Below are 16638 nucleotides of genomic sequence, written 5' to 3' on the forward strand. Positions count from 1 at the left end.
AGAATTTTTGCACCGACCAATGCCAGCTTCCAACAATAATAAACATAAATAAAATTCAATCTAGCCACATTAAGTGGTGTTATTTCCAATTAGTGTCTGTGCCGGAGTGAGCAAGTGGTACTGCATTAAATGATGAACGCGTGGCATCACCTACACAGAATCTTTATGAATTATACGGTACTCGGTTACGTCAGAATTTTTCGGTACATGACCAACTCTGTTGGACACTTGCCTCGAATTAAAAAGTGTCCACAACATCACACCAGCGCTTAAAAATTGACTAAAGGGAGAAGAGGGACGCGACATACACCAAAAAGAATACTGATATATCATGTAACATGCCACATCCATCAAATAGAGGTTTTTCGTTTCGAACTTTAAAATACCACTAAATAGCCCCAAATACAATTCATGGGAGAAATTTTTGAGACACTTCTAAAGTAAATCTTAAGGTGGGGCCAGGTTGATATTTTGCCGGGTGGAATGATCAGTTAATATATATGTACACAATATTTTGCTAGGCTGATCGACCTGCCATCCCATATTTTCTACAAGCACAAATGAACAGCACATTTGAGCCTTCATTGTCGTCGTCATCGTCATCTTTATAAACAACCATGTAAAGAGTGCTCCTTCCCTTCAAAATTTCTTACTCCTCAAAATAACAGAAAACTTCAAGCAGGAATGGGGGTTTATTCTTTCCTCATCTCTCAGGCAATGCTGCCCATGATAGCCCTTCGTGACATTATTAGCCGTCTGCGAAAACAACCAACTTAAAAGCCTTCTGAAACTTCACCAAAACCAATCCAACCTACCACCATTGTGTAAATAGGAGAAAAGCATATAGCTTCAAAATGTGGTGATGTCTTCTTTTCTTCAACATGTGTCAAGGCAGATACGAAACAGCATGCATGTCATGACAGCATAACCAATCTGCTGGGATGCAAAAGAGTATAACCCATCAACTAATCAGAGGCCCGCAGCGGCTCAGCCGCTGTAGTGGAGCTGCTGCTGCTTATGGTTTTGTGAGCGCTGGCCCTGACCCTGCTGCTGTTGGGGAGGCTGCATATTTCCTGGCTGGGTAGTGTTATAATGGGTGAAGGGCTGGGAGTAAAGTGGATTCATTAAGCCCTGAATTGAAGGAAAAAAATGGGAGATGAAATATTGTTGAAATCAGTGTCACTGTTACATTACCAGGCAATTAATGTTAGACCCAATAGCTACTGCCGATGAAACTACTAACCTGTGTCTGAAGTGGATTGTGGCCTGGGACACCAAAATGGGACTGAGAAGAATCATCTGCCGATGGATCAGTTAAACCCACTTGGGTGAACAGCCCTTGAGATCCGTGCGCCATGTAATCCTACAGGTGAAAACAGTATCAGAACACCAAAAAAGATTTTATGTTCCAGGTTCAATGAAACACGAAGGAGACATTAAACAAACCTGAGAAATGAAATCATTTCCAGAACCCAAATGTGAATATCCAGGCTGAGTATTTTGGTTTAAAAAGCTCCCAGGAAATCCAGTTTGTGCACCTTGTGCAACATAATCATACCCGCCTTGAGAAGCCTGCAAGTTCACCAATCAACCACAGGCACATGGTGTATGCTAATTACTTACATGGACAATAAATTGTACTGGACACCTAGATATCCTAGTTTGTCATTTAGTAAGGAACAAAGGGTGAATACTGAATATTTGGCCAAGAATTTAGGAGTCCCCAAATAGGTAAAACACAGTAATTAAGCAAGGTGAAGCAAGCTAGTATGAACATGAAAGATGGATGAAATCTGCAATCATTACCTGTGTGGAGAAATCAGCAACATTGTAAGCAACATGTGATCCTTGGCTCTTAAAGTCGTCACCCAAGAATTCCTGATTGGTTACAACATAATGTCAGAAGAAGTATTAAAAACATTACATAGCTGCGCAAGCAGATGAACTTTAAATTACGAAAATCTGGCTCTTAAAGTCGTCATCCAAGAATTCCTGATTGGTTACAACATAATGTTAGAAGAAGTATTAAAAACATTACATAACTGCCCAAGCAGATGAACTTTAAATTACAAAAATATTAGATACCTGTGACATGTCACCCATAGAAAATCCTTCACGGAATGTCTGGCTGAGCCCTTGCACTGGCATCTGCAAACAAATAGCAAAAACAATTGATGGCACAAACTAGTCGTCATTGCCAAAACCTCGAGATCTGATGAAGTTTAACATGGTTACTACGTCCAACAGGAAAAAAAGAAAAATCAGGTAGGTAAATATAAGCACCTGAGTCATAAGCCCAGTTTGCGATAATGGACCACCCACGGATGACTGACTGTTTGGGTTGTCCAATGGAGGGAAATTGAAACCTGAGCCAATACTCCCAAGAGCTTGTTGTGAACCTTGCTGGTGAGACAGATGCCCACCAATAGGACCACCAGCATTTCCACGACCAGCCCCAAATCCCCTACTCCCAGGTTGAGGAACCTGGGGAACAGCTCCAATTGGTCCATGAACAGCAGCACGAGTTGGAATAGCATAGGGCTGAGAATGAGGACCACCATGAAAAGGTGGAAGAGGAAGGCGTGGAACAGGAAACCCTGCCGGATGGACAACAGGCTTATGGGGACCACTAGGTGACGGTATGTAACCTGGCACGTTGGAATAATAAATGTCAGTCTAAATAACAGTGACAAAAAGTGATCTGGATAAAAAAAGAGGGCACTGTACCAAATTCACACTATCGGGGCAAGTATTATGCCTGAAAGGTACCTTTAGAACGATTGCCTCTCTTATCAGCATTGGGACTTGACGAACCGAAATTATCATTAGAACCAACTCCAACTCCAGGACCAGTTCCAAAGAAAAGTCTGCGGTCATTGTATATCTGCTCCAGATTCCAAAATAACCCACATATTAGATTCTGTCCAAGATGCAAATAACAAACCAATCGTCATATACATCAAGCTGAGTGACCAACGTAAAAGTGATAATACCTTTTTCGGTTTTTGAAACTGAACCATACTCTGTTTCAAGTTATTAAGAGGCCCCTCCACCAAGCATCCGTGTTCCTGAGAGAATTGTGAGAAATCAATTACCGCTGAATTGAAAATACTATCTTAGATTTTTTGCACATACTGTAAATGGTGAGATACAGTCCTCTTTAGCAAGTTACAACTTACAGGTCTCAAGTACAATGAAAGGTACTAGACGGGAACCTTGAAAATACCTTATAGTGCGTCAACAAGCCGTTCCATAATGGCTGTTTGCTTAATACTTTCGGGTTTCCCAAAACTACGATACCATAACGAGCTCGAGTGAGAGCAACATTAAGCCGACGTGGATCATTAAGGAACCCAATGCCCTAAAAAGTGATTAGACAGGATACAAAGTTAAGACTTTCTATATTAAGAAGACTCCAGATTAGCCAAAGATTGATGATCATAACCGGAAAAAAAAAATTAACGAAACGAACAATTGAGTAAGAAACTAGTAACAGTAATCTCCAGGTACGATGCCTAACATCAAATGGGTTTTTGTTCCTTCCGTTTAAGACAATTAAACAGGAACCTGTATCACAAGGGGCTCTACATAAGTTACTAAAACTTGCCTCAGAAGAGAATGATAGAGACGATGACGAAGGTCAGAGGATATATAAAAGAACCCATACATATGGCAACCTATTTTCTACCCTAAGAATTGTAAAGCACGGTTGACTGAAGAACAAAGAGAACTTAATATGAAACTCACCTGATGCTCATTGCTCCTAACACAGGACAAGATAATGAAATCCTTTTCCCTCCCTTGGAACGAATCAACACTAGCGACCTGTAAAGACCACAAACGTTGCAGGATAACAATCACCTAAACAGTAAATGATTATAATACAATTCATCTGTTTGAAGAAGGTAACCTCGATTTCCTTGTATAATTGCTGCCTGAGAGCACCATTTCTTGCCATGTAATTCACAATATAGGCTCTCTGTCCTTCATATGGTGTTATAACGCCAATCTGCAGAAAACATAGGAGGAAACATAAATAAATATCACGACCACCAACAAATAGATGTTTGGAAGGCAAAAAGGTAAACATTCTTTCAGTTATAACTGTCCGAAAATAAAATAAAATACCTGACTAGGAACCACACCACTCCTTAAGAAAGTTGTCACAATCTTTTCTACATTTGCAGCCTCTGTACGATTCAAATATGAAGTTCCACTAGCGCTTATTTCCTCTTGCCCCATCTAAAGATATCCCAATAAAAAATTATGGGTAATATAATACACATAGTGTGTGTGCGTGTTAAGACAATTCATTTGAAACAAAAATGTGGAAACCATGAAAAGTAGCTCCAAATACCTGCACATAAAAGAACATGGGACGGTTTGGCACGGGCCAAGGGAAATCAATACCAGTAGATTGTCTTTCATTAATGGTCACTCCATTTTGAAGAGTACCTTCGTAGAAGCTGTTAGATGGGAACTCCGAGAGGCATGGATGCATTCGATATTGAACCTGAAACTCAGACCATAAGTAAAACAATGATGCAAACCAAAAACCCACAAAAATCACTTTTCAGATAATGATCTTTCAGACATATAATATAGCTCAGTAGGTATATCAAAGAGACGCTAGATTATACCTGCAGTCTGAAAGGTTTTACGCCGAGGAGCACAAGGCGCTCAAAGAGAGATTGAGCCAGGCCAGCACGAGCTGCCTTCTTGCACATGATGACGGGACCAAGCTGACAATGATCACCAACAAGAACAACCTAATTCAAGAAGGTAACGGTTAAAAAGCTACATAGATCAAAATTAAAGGCAATCACCTCAAAACTTATGGTAACCAAATCACCTGTTTCACTCCTAGAACCAAAGGAATTAGACACTCGGGCTCAGTTGACTGAGTTGACTCATCAATAAGAACCTGCCACAGATCACGATAACAATTGAATTAACAAAAGGACATCAAATTTTAAAAGATTCTGATATTTTACAATGGAGTTAATCGACAACCTGACGAAACCTAAAGTTTGCCAGTCTAGGATCTCCAGCACCAACACATGTGCAACAGATGACATCAGCACTCTGAGATATCTCCCTCTCAGTCGCCCGTTTAAGGGCCTTATACTTTTTCTCATCGCTACTTGATAATTCTCCTGGAAGAGTAAAAATGACAAAAGAAATTAATGTTTAGGATCAACTGAAAAGTGGATAAGCGACCAAAAGTTTGGACGGTGACAGGACAGAATGTCGAACCAACTGAACCCACAAACGGATAAATAGAGAAACCATTTATTGCTTTTTGACCAGCAAGGCCAGTAAAAAAAGTAGCAAAAATGAACCTTGTTCATCTTTCAGCTGCTGAAGCTTGTGAAGTTCACTCTTTTCAGAAGTATCAAGATGTCGGACCTGGCGCATATAAACAATACAAATCGTGATTAGCCTTATTAAATCGTTCAAAAAGCAACGCGTCATTTTTACCAAAACCCACAATATACCTGATAATGCAGTGTTAAATGCTCAACGGGAGAGCTCACAGCTTCTCTTGATTTTGCACAGAGACGAACAACCTGAGAATTTCAATAAATTTTGAGGTATTTAGAGAAGTCAACTGTACTAATGTTCATCATTGATTGGTGGTATAATATTCCAGGCTGCAATGAATCTGAAACAACCTAAGAACTTTGGACACTATTTGAAAATTAAAATAAAGAAACTATGCCTCAAAGATTAACTCAAGCATATCAAAATACACCAATATCAAGTTGTTGAATGTCAGTTTTCCATTGAGGCTGTACAGAGAGTACGTTATTGTCATACACACTAGAGACATAATAAAGAGGCCCATGAAACCCTAGTCTATTTTTATTGCTGTTGAACCGAAGTTATACATTATATAATAACAAGAGTGTACACAATTCCGACAGGCTAACAAGCTAGAAATAAACTAGGTACCCTGCATCTGAGGTAGATATCTACAAATATAACTTCCAAAAAGGCCCAACGTGAAGGTTGGAATAAATTAATATCATACAATAAAATTAAAAAAATGCGACAACATTAGAATGTTAGTAAATTTACCTTCAACCCAGTTGCACTAATCTTTTCAGCAAGTTGATCTACAGCCACATTACTTGGAGCACAGACCAAGACCTAAAGATTACATTTCATTAGCATGTACGGACATGGAATGTACAGTTGCATGCCACACATAATAAACAAGTACCAAATGTACCTGCCCTTGGCCTTGTTTTGCCATATGATAAACAATGGCAGCAGAAGTGACAGTTTTGCCCGTGCCAGGAGGACCTTGGATTAAACTTACTGGCTTTTGAAGTACACTTTTTACAGCAAAAACCTGTCAAGCACCCGAGTAAAAATTGAGGACATTAAACGAGGAAATTGCTTAACTGAGACAACACCAAAAAAAATAAAAAAGACAAGATCACTTATTCATGTGAACATACTTGAGACGCATTGAGTTCTGGCAGGCCTGGTGCGCCAAATCGGCGAGGTAGTGTATTGCGGACAACCTGAACCTCAACTTCGTGGCCCAACAAGTGATGGTATATATACCTGCAAAAGAGAGATTATTTAATAATAAGAGAAGCAGTATGCCTACAGTTACAAGCAAACTTCAGTTCTAAAGATCACTTAATATTCATGGAATCCTTTACGAATACAAGAGAGTATGCTTCAGCTATAGATCTGCTTGTATGGCATCATTGAACTTGAACACTTAAATAATATTTTAGACACTTGTCATGTATACACAGCTCCAGCATGGTAAGTAAACATTATAGCATGTTGACCTGCCATTACAAGGATACAAAAGAATGATCCCTTACCCACTGACACTTGTCTCATCCACAGCAAAAGTTTTCATTGCTCCCTGCATCCGATCAAAGCTGGTACTCTTCCAAACAAAATCAACACTGAAGCCATGGTTCACATCGACAGGAACACCCTGAATAGAAATAATAACAAAAAGTGGTTACAGTAATGAATAGCAAAGTGAAATTCCAGAGCTAAAAAGAATAGTAATGAAGCACACCTGACTGGCACGGAGCTCAAGTGCAACTTCTTCTTGAGCAGTTAGTTTGATCTGTGACAAGTCGATACATTAATAAAATATTGAAAACATGCAGCATGGTTTGCGCAACATCTGGCTCATACATTTGTAAGATATAACTGACAAAAGTTACGACGACGGTGAAGGTGCAGGGACCTATGCTATGTCTAAGAGGACAAAATACTAGGGTTTTTTTTCTTTTGTAGAACATACCACATGCCCAACAGACTGCCATGCTGGATGAGCTGCATCCCCGGAATAACGAAGCCGTAACTCATCACCAGGTACAAGTCGCAATTCGTTATCTTCCTGCAAATCGCAAAATAATGTTAAAACATGCTGTGCAAATTCCATTCTGGCATGAACTGATACATTTTTTTCCTCAAAGGGTGGCTATGTAAACAATATTAGTCATAATGAAGTCTGATCAGACATAACAATATATTCAACACACCTTTGGAAATACAAAGTACGCAATACGTTTCTTGTTGAGACCAATATCCCATCGAATCGTGACATTATCTTTGCTTTGCGATTCTTTCATCATCTGCAACAAAATGAAATTGTTAACGATCAAAGTCCAAAAGACAGGCAACAATTACCATTCACACACTTCTAGATTACAAACTTAGTTAAAACAAATAAAAAGACAAAGTAGCATAAAACAGATACGTACTTTATCATAATCTGCCTCAAGTTTGATTAGTGGAGCAAATACATTTTGGTACTGCAACAGATTCAACATGATAAAACTGTTAGAACAAGCCTGACCTGCCAGCTGCCATGTTTGTTTACATATTCGCTATTTTAAATTTCCAAAAATACAATTAGCCACCTGATATGCATCTTCATACTTCAAAGCAACGGGCTGAGGTTCATCATCCACTCCAGGTTTCTCAAGATCTTCAAACGATGCGTCCGGGTTTGACTTCCAAAGCTCCTCCACCTTATTTATTTGTTGAGCACTAATCTGGCGTGCTCTCAACTGCTCTTGCTCAGAAGGAATCTGCAAATGAAATCAAAAATAATTAAATAATTATTTTTTGGGGAAAAATCTGATGTATACCTTGAGTAGAAGATACAAAGCTATATAGACCAACCTTAACAAGCCACTGCAAGAAACATCTATCATCGATAAGGGGGCACCACTGACTCAGGTCCCAGTTCATATCCTTCAATGCATTGACACTCAAACAAGGTTCTCTACAGAGTAGAACAACAACACTCTCTGTTTTGGCAGAAATAAATCCAAGAAGGAACACATTACGGCACCCACAATTATAACATTCAAGAATTGTCTCTCCTAGTGGACTATCTTTATGAAGACACACTTCCTTGTGCTTTGCACGAACCTGGAAAAGAGGAAAGAGGAAACATATTCAAAGATGGTTGATAAAGAACAACGTAAAAGTTAGTTGCAACTCATAAAAATTGAAAATCTATGGAAGATACCAACAAAATAAGAAACACTTGTGTAAGTCATTCAACTCCGCAGATGGAAGGAAATGTAGGCTAGGCTAATCAGGCAAGGAAATGCCAACTCAAATTCCAACAGTTTTAAGTAAAAGTCCATATTATCTAAAGAGAATATTGCCCAAAATTTTACAGTCTTTTTCATTATAGTTTGAATAAAATATGTGAGACACATTCAACGAAAATTAGCATCAACAACTTTCTATTATCGAAGACAAGAATTTGTTTTCTAACGAGTCTACAGCTTCACAATCAATAGTAACTGGAAACTTATTCCAGTTCTGTGCTTAGTCAAATAGGTTGACCAAAAAAAAAAAAATCTTTCTGTAGACCAAAAATCTAGTTCACTTGCTATCATGGTTCAAGATCTAGCGGAACATCTGAGTAATAATTCATATATGCTGAAAAATAAATATAAAATGGAGGACAACCACAATTAAATCACTTCCACGTAATTCATTATACTAAACCCTATTGATGTTCTGCTCCTTCCACAAACGTAGAAGGCGAACAATTTTAACACAGTAACTGACTGGAGGTTCTATTGAGACTCTTTTACATCCAGCTCTTAAAAGTAAGTGTTCTGGCTATGCTCACCTAGAATGTTGGGCTTCAGAAGATCAAAATTATTAAATTAATGCTAATTCAAGATTGCTGCTTATATCACTTCTTTATATCATCAAATTCAGGTACCGCTACTCTGCTAGGTTATGGTGAATGGGAAGAGGTGGGAAGGGTATGGAAGTCCTAGCTACCTCCTTTTATCTACAAAACTTGTTTATGTGGCAGGTGAGAGTGAAAATTTCAATACAAAACAAACAAGTGGTTACACATTACATTACATCTGTGCATATGCTGCCTACCACATTTCTTATTCATATAGTTTCTAACACACAAGTTCATGGTCACAACAAAAGATACCAGACACACATTTTTGTTTCTCTTTCAATATTTCAGTTCACTTAGAAGTTTTCCTACTTTCAACGGTGTCTAGCATAATTCTTCACAAAAAAATAAAGACACCGGATATACTGGCATACCTTATTATGAATCCCTCACAACTCACATCACTAATTGCATTTCTTAAGCTTGTAAATGCACAATTACTAGCAACTTCCTACTCAAAATGTCATTATAATACCATTCTTAACCCGTAAGAACTATCCCCAAGAACTATCCCCACAATGGCATATCGACCTCAACTTCATCATAGAATGTTAGATACAAAAGGAATAAAATTACTAAAAGTTAGAAGCATCATACCAGATGATTAACGATATGAGAACCGGAAGTGTTTCCACGAGAATTGCAAAACCATTTTCTACAGGAAGGAACATTACACCTAATAACACAAGCTGGATTCTGAACACCACAATACCTACAAGCATGTTCCGTAAAATCACCTTTACCATACTCAAAATTCTCATCATCACCAGTTTCTTCAAAACTCAAACCAGTCATTCCTGATGCCAAGGCATCAACCACAGCCTGGTTATTATTATTACTACTGCTGCTGCTACTACTACCACCACCACCACCTCTAACCTTAGAAGAACTTCCTCCTAAAGCAGCAGCAACAGGAGAAACAGGATTTGTTTCAGTTTGAAGATCAGAAGAACTTCTTTCAACCGGATCGACAATTACAGAATCTGATGACGGAGGAGCACCAGGTGTAGGAGACCAGACAGATGCCCTAATTGGTTGTGAAAGTTCACGAAATTCAGGATAATCAAATTCATCACCCTGTGTATTGAATTCTAGAAAGGTATAAGCATCATTCCCTGTATCAGGTTGTGATGCCGTTTCGTATAGATTGTTTACAACCGTTTGAGCGGCCATTGAATGATGCAACCCTAGTTTTTGTTTTTTTGGATAAAACTAGGGTTTTCGTTACGGTTCGTGCTCTCTGTGATTTGATGTGATCAGGATTTATTAGGGTTAGGGTTTGAGAAAGAGAGAGACGAAGAGACAGAAATTGGGGAAAATAAGAAAAGCGAGAGACAGAACTGAAAAAAGACGCAGATTATAATAAGAAAAGCGAGAGACAGAACTGAAAAAAGACGCAGATTATAATAAAGTTTTCTTAAGGTTGAGAGTGTAATTAAAGTCTTTTACAAGGTCCTCTGCTTAATACCTATACTATTTCGGGGTCAGAAAGAAAGATGGGGACCATGAGGAAGTGTACTCGAGTTAGTCGAGTTAAATCGTGGTTAATCCATGAGTCGAGTAAATGATTGTTTTGACGGTGCACAATGTTTCGCTACTTACGTGAAGATTCGGTAGTGCAGAAAAAAAACTCTTTGGCTTCACCGCATATATGAACTGGTCATCAGAAAATGACCAATATAGGATAATCTTGATTAACATGTTGCTGATAGCCCATGTAGGACTATGAGATGGGCATCCAAACCATCACTAATTATCAATTCCCCTAAGAAAACAAGAGGTAAAAGGAGATGGAGGAAAAGCATTTTCAAATTCCATAAGATGGTTTTCATGCTTCAACTATTTATAGTGTGTCGGGAAAAGGAGCTGAAACTTCTACAGCTAGGAGACCTAAAAAATTAAAGAAGGATCTGTTACAAGTAGTTATGATAGTGTTCAACTTCCTAAGGATGTACATATAAATCAAGAACAAGAGCCCATATCCAGAGGATTTCACCAGGATAATATGCAACAAGCTTACTATGCAGTCGATCATCAAATGAGCGGTTATACTACACACACATATTGGTGAAAATGCGAGGGTCTAACAACCACACCTAACAATTCGTTTGGCAATCTGAGAGGACTTACTCCAATACACTTTCTAGAGAATCAACTAGACAGTCAGTCTCAATCTAGAATAAAGTATATCAAAGAGTTTAATATCTCTAACTCTTAATTCAATCCGCAATCAGCAAATAGAAATATGTGAGCCCGATTGAATATAAGAGAAGTACTTGAACGGTACCAAAGACCAATGTTCAAGTGTCAATCAATGTAAATCAACAACCCAAGGTTGGATATTCTAATTGATTGATCTTAACGCACAACCTGTGATATTTCAATTATATAACAAAATATAATGCGAAAAAGAAATAACACATACACCAGAATTTTGTTAACGAGGAAACCAAAAATGCAGAAAAACCCGGGGACCTAGTCCAGATTGAACACCACATTGTATTAAGCTGCTACAGACACTAGCCTACTACCAATTAACTTTGGACTGGACTGTAGTTGAACCTTAATCAATCTCACACTGACTCAAGGTACAGTTGCGCTCCTTACGTCTCTGAACCCAGCATGATACTACGCACCTGATTCCCTTAGCTGATCTCACCCACAACTAAGAGTTGCTACGACCCAAAGTCGAAGACTTGATAAACAAATCTGTCTCACACATAAAAGTCTATAGGATTGAATAAATCTGTCTCCTACAGAAATACCCAAGAGTTTTTGTTCCGTCTTTTGATAAATCAAGGTGAACAAGAAACAATTGATAAACCGGACTTATATTCCCGAAGAACATCCTAGTATACAACAGAGCTGGAAGATCAGGTTTTCTCTTAACATCGTATTTCATAATTTCTTTTCAATATACTCCTCTTATTTATTGCTGGTTTTATCGTTTTGAATCTTCCTACTTGGTGTGGACAGTCACAATGCGAATTCTTGCTTGGAATGTCCAAGGTTTAGGAAACAAGCATACAAAACAACATCTAAAAGAATGCACTTCTCACTATACCCTGATATAATTTTTCTTTCTGAAACGAAACAACAAAGTAAGAATGCTTATTTTATTTCGCATGATATGTATTATCCAAATGTTTGGTGTCATGATAATAAAATTAGGGTCGGGGGTCTAGCTGTTTTATAGAAGGATGGTTTTAAAATTTTGTTCATGCATTTCACTGATAACATGGTAAATTTTATAGTTCATACGGGCTCTACAAATCAACAATGGGTTCTTGCTTGCATATATAGCTCTTGCTATAGTGAGAAAAGGAAAACTCAATGGCAGTGTATTGCTGAAATGGGTATGCATATGAATCTTCCTTGGATTATCATTGGAGATCTGAATGTCACTTTATCTTTTCATGATATAAAATCATTCTCTACTCATAAGGCTTCGGTACCCATTATTATTTCTCAAACTATATCTCCCCTTCGCTGGAAATCCATTTACATGGTCTAATCATAGTAAAGATATTCATTTTGTTCAAACTAGATTGGATAGGCCATTAGCTTCAAATGACTGGATGTCTTTTTTTCCAAATGCTATTATTCATAATTTTATTCCAGTTGGTTCAGATGGTGCTCCCATTTTATTATCCATAAATCCTCAATCATATAACTTATATAAACCTATTCGAGTTTATGAAACCTGGACGAAACATGAATCTTTCAAAAAGATGATTTAGGCAGAATGAAAAACTGGCAAGACTGGATCTCATGCAGCTTTATTTACTCACAAGTTGAATAATACTCAGAAAGGAATATGAAGATGGAAACAATTAACTTTTGGTAATGTGGATAGTAAAATACAAGAGGTGCAACATAAGATTCAAGAAGTCCAGAATACTAGAATTGTGAATCAGGAAGTAGTAAAACAATTGTAATTGGATCTTCAAAATTGGTACCAAGTGAAAGATGATATTGGTTTTCAATTATTGAGGGATCAACTGCTTCGAAATCAAGATAGAAATACGGAGTTTTTTCATGCCAGGGATAATTTTAAAAGAAGGCGCAATCAGATAGATTTTATTAGAGATGATCAAGGTAGCTGGTATACTTCCTGGGAAGACATCCAAGCATTACTTATAAAGCATTTCAACACCATTACTACTTCAACTAATCCTTCTCAAGATTCAAATATTTTTCAGTTAATAACTCCCTGCATTACTAAGGAAGATAACGAAGCTCTTACTAGGATTCCTACAAGGCAGGAGATTAAGCAGGTGGTGTTTCACACCATCAAGAGGACTCCGACAAGGTGATGCCTTATCTTTTTACTTATTTATTCTCTGCATGGAAGCGTTTAGCAGAATGTTACAATCAACTGAATTTAATGGTTTGATCTCTCCTCTTCAGCTAGTTCATAAGGGTCCTAAATATCACATTTATTTTTCGCTGACGGTTGCATCTTATTTTCATATGCTTCAAGATATTTTATTCTTTATTTAATAAAAATTATTAACCAATTCTGCCAGGTCTCAGGGCAAACGGTTATCTTACCTAAGTCAAGCATTCACTTTAGTAATAACTTAAGTGAAGCGGCTAGAGAGAATCTCACAGAGTTGATGAAGATGTAAAGGATGCCTCTGGAAAAAAAAAATATTTGGGCATTCCTTTATTTATTGGAAGGAATAAAAATGATTGCTTTGTTGATTCCTTAGATAAAATTGGTTTTCGTCTTCAGTGTTGGCGGGAGAAGTTAGTAAATCAAGCTGGTAGAAGTACTCGGATTCATGCAGTTATTGGTTCGATGGCTCAATACCAAATGGGTTGTATGTATGCCCCGGATAAATCAATAAAGAAAATGGAGGCTCTACAAAGGAATAATTGGTGGGAAAAAGCAAATTCTAAAGGTAGTTATATAATTGGATGGAAGGAATTAAATTTACCAAAAAGATTGAAGGGTTTAGGATTTAAGAATCTGAGATATTTCAATGAAGCATTGTTGGCAAAGTTGGCATGGAGAATGATTCATGAGAGAGATGCAAAATGGGTTCAAATGCTTCAAGCTCGATTTTGCAAGCATGGTGATCCTTTATATGGAGAGATTAAGCGGAAAGGAACGTGGATTTGGAATGGGATTCAAAGAGGCTTGCAGTGGATTAAACGTTTTCATGTCTGGGAAGTTGGCGATACTTCTAAAATCAATAAATGGCAGAGTAATTGGCTCAGTGAAGGGAATGCTCAAAATTTTTAATTCCCTGTCTCTAATAATCAGCTTTCTTCTCAGCAAGTTTCTGAACTTATAGATCATGAAAAGAGTATATGGAGAACAATTAAGTTACAACAACTTTATCTTAATGAGCTGATTTCTAAGATTGAAGATATTAGAATTCCTCAAGAGCCAACATAGGATAGGCTGAGATGGTCTTTGACTAAGCATAGTCAGTTTACAGTTAACTCAGTGTATCAGGCTATTTTACTGCAAGTTTATGAACAACCACATAATATGTGGCTTATGATATGGAATATTGAGGTGTCATTTAAGTGCCAAATGTTATATGGAAGATTGCCAAAGATATCTTACCAGTGGCTGCTAGACTTCAGCGAGGTGCGCGTCTAAACAATTTTAAGTGTGTGATGTGTGACCAAAGTTTGGAAACTACAAAACATTTGATGTTTCACTTCCCATTTTCTCAAGTTATATGGTATGGGATTTCTAATACTATTCTTCAAGAATCACAAAATTTTAACACAATATAAGAATGGGTTATGTCTTGGACTCATACAAATAATTTGGTTTCACTTACAAGGAAGGATATGATTAATTTGGATGTGATAGTAATGTGGTGTATATGAAAGAATAAATGTCTGAAGATCTTTGAAGGTAAACATAAATCTCATAAGGTTGTGATGCTGCAGATATATAGGTTATATCATGATTATAAGATTTGCATTTACTCACATAAGTCATACATAAATAGAAACGGCACTCATGCATATCATAGTCATACATTTATGCATCCTTTAGTTTCTATCACTTGCACTATACATTATTGGCACCCTCCTTCATTAAATTGATTAAAAATTAATGTCGATGCTTCTATAAATCCTAATCCTAATAACGCTGGTATTTCTTTTGTGGTTCGCAGTCACTTAGGAGAGTGCATGAAAGCCATGGCCTGGACATTAAGAGCAAGAGATGTCAAACAAGGTGAAGTATAGATCCTCTTATGGCGGTTCAATGGGTTATGAAGAAGAATATCAATAAACTAGTCCTAGAGGGTGACAATAAAACAATAACGGAGGCCTTAAACAAGAGTCAATTGGATTATGTCAGGTGGGAGGATCACAATATTCTGCTTGAATGTTTAAGTTTAATTAAGAGTCTGAAATGAGATTGAAATCATGTTTAGACTTAAGAGTATATAATAGGGTAGATAATGCCCTAGCTAAGTTTGCTAGAATAATTGGATGTCAGCAACAGTAATCTGAGCCCCCTAAGGTTATCATACCTTTCCTGCTTGGAGATAAGTATGAAATGGTTGTTAATCAAGAAGAGGAAAGGAATTCTGGTAGTTATGATCATAATAGTATGTAAAATAGACTTTCTTGGTCTGTTGTTTGTCTTGGTGTTATTTTCTTGTCAGTTTTTAGTTTCTGTGCTTGTTGACATCTAAGTGAGCTCTTAGTGAGTTTGTGTTGTATCATTTAGTTGATTTGTGAGTCTTATATAAATAGAATCTTATTTTTCTTCAGAATTTTTTTTTTACATGTTGCCACTTTATTCACCTCTCATCTTCTCGTGTGAATCTAAACTTGAATCAACCATCTCTCACTTCCTGTCTCTAGTCTACATTTAATTCCCATGTACTATGTAGTTCTATATGCCAATGACCCACGCAGAATAGTCTTGTTTAGGATTATAATTATTTTATTTTTTTTACATATTTTTTAGTTTTGACACGATACACAGGGTTAAGGAAACCCCAACCGCACAAAAATGACAAACAGAAAAATAAAAACAAAACTACAACCAACAAACAAAGCAACTAGACCTTAATATAAATTATTCCCGCCATGTCAGCCTTAAGAATCTTCCTGAAATCAGGGGAGAAGTCCTCAATAACCAGGTTAACAAAACTTTCCTTCTGATGGATCTTGGAAAGATAGTGAGCAACTTGGTTAGTCTCCTTAAAACAATGACTAATATTAATTGACACAAAGTTCCTCAATAATGCCTTAATTCTCCCCCAGACCTGAGTGGAATTCCAAGGGGGCTTAACATCATTATTTTTGAGCAACAGACAAGCAGTTAACGAATCTGTACATAGATGTATATAAGGATCTTTAATCCTGATAGCTAACTGCAACCCCAGTTCTACACCCTGAGGCTCATAAGTAGTAACTGAGATAGGTTGAGAACCACCATA

General features: G+C 37.4%; 2 protein-coding genes across 2 annotated transcripts; one reads left to right on the forward strand and one right to left on the reverse strand.

The window, feature by feature from the left end:
• Nucleotides 1–305: 305 nt before the first annotated feature.
• LOC113297327 (regulator of nonsense transcripts 1 homolog) lies at nucleotides 306–10569 on the reverse strand. Its single transcript, XM_026545760.1, has 29 exons — nucleotides 9809–10569; nucleotides 8173–8424; nucleotides 7908–8078; nucleotides 7749–7799; nucleotides 7527–7619; nucleotides 7286–7381; nucleotides 7055–7105; nucleotides 6849–6967; nucleotides 6468–6576; nucleotides 6236–6358; nucleotides 6082–6153; nucleotides 5499–5570; nucleotides 5343–5409; nucleotides 5014–5156; nucleotides 4853–4924; nucleotides 4641–4769; nucleotides 4358–4513; nucleotides 4129–4242; nucleotides 3911–4009; nucleotides 3748–3825; nucleotides 3227–3361; nucleotides 2994–3068; nucleotides 2770–2884; nucleotides 2284–2648; nucleotides 2086–2148; nucleotides 1807–1878; nucleotides 1447–1572; nucleotides 1244–1363; nucleotides 306–1131 (listed from the first exon to the last, which is right to left on the reverse strand). The coding sequence occupies exons 1-29, from the start codon at nucleotides 10382–10384 to the stop codon at nucleotides 988–990; spliced, it is 3858 nt and encodes a 1285-aa protein (XP_026401545.1). The 5' UTR covers nucleotides 10385–10569; the 3' UTR covers nucleotides 306–987.
• A 3446-nt stretch (nucleotides 10570–14015) lies between these two features.
• LOC113294636 (uncharacterized mitochondrial protein AtMg00310-like) lies at nucleotides 14016–14462 on the forward strand. The gene has a single exon (XM_026543023.1). It carries the CDS (start codon nucleotides 14016–14018, stop codon nucleotides 14460–14462), a length of 447 nt encoding a protein of 148 aa, XP_026398808.1.
• Nucleotides 14463–16638: the final 2176 nt, after the last annotated feature.

Source organism: Papaver somniferum, chromosome 7 (genome assembly GCF_003573695.1).
Source record: "Papaver somniferum cultivar HN1 chromosome 7, ASM357369v1, whole genome shotgun sequence".
Classification (NCBI taxonomy): Eukaryota; Viridiplantae; Streptophyta; class Magnoliopsida; order Ranunculales; family Papaveraceae; genus Papaver; species Papaver somniferum.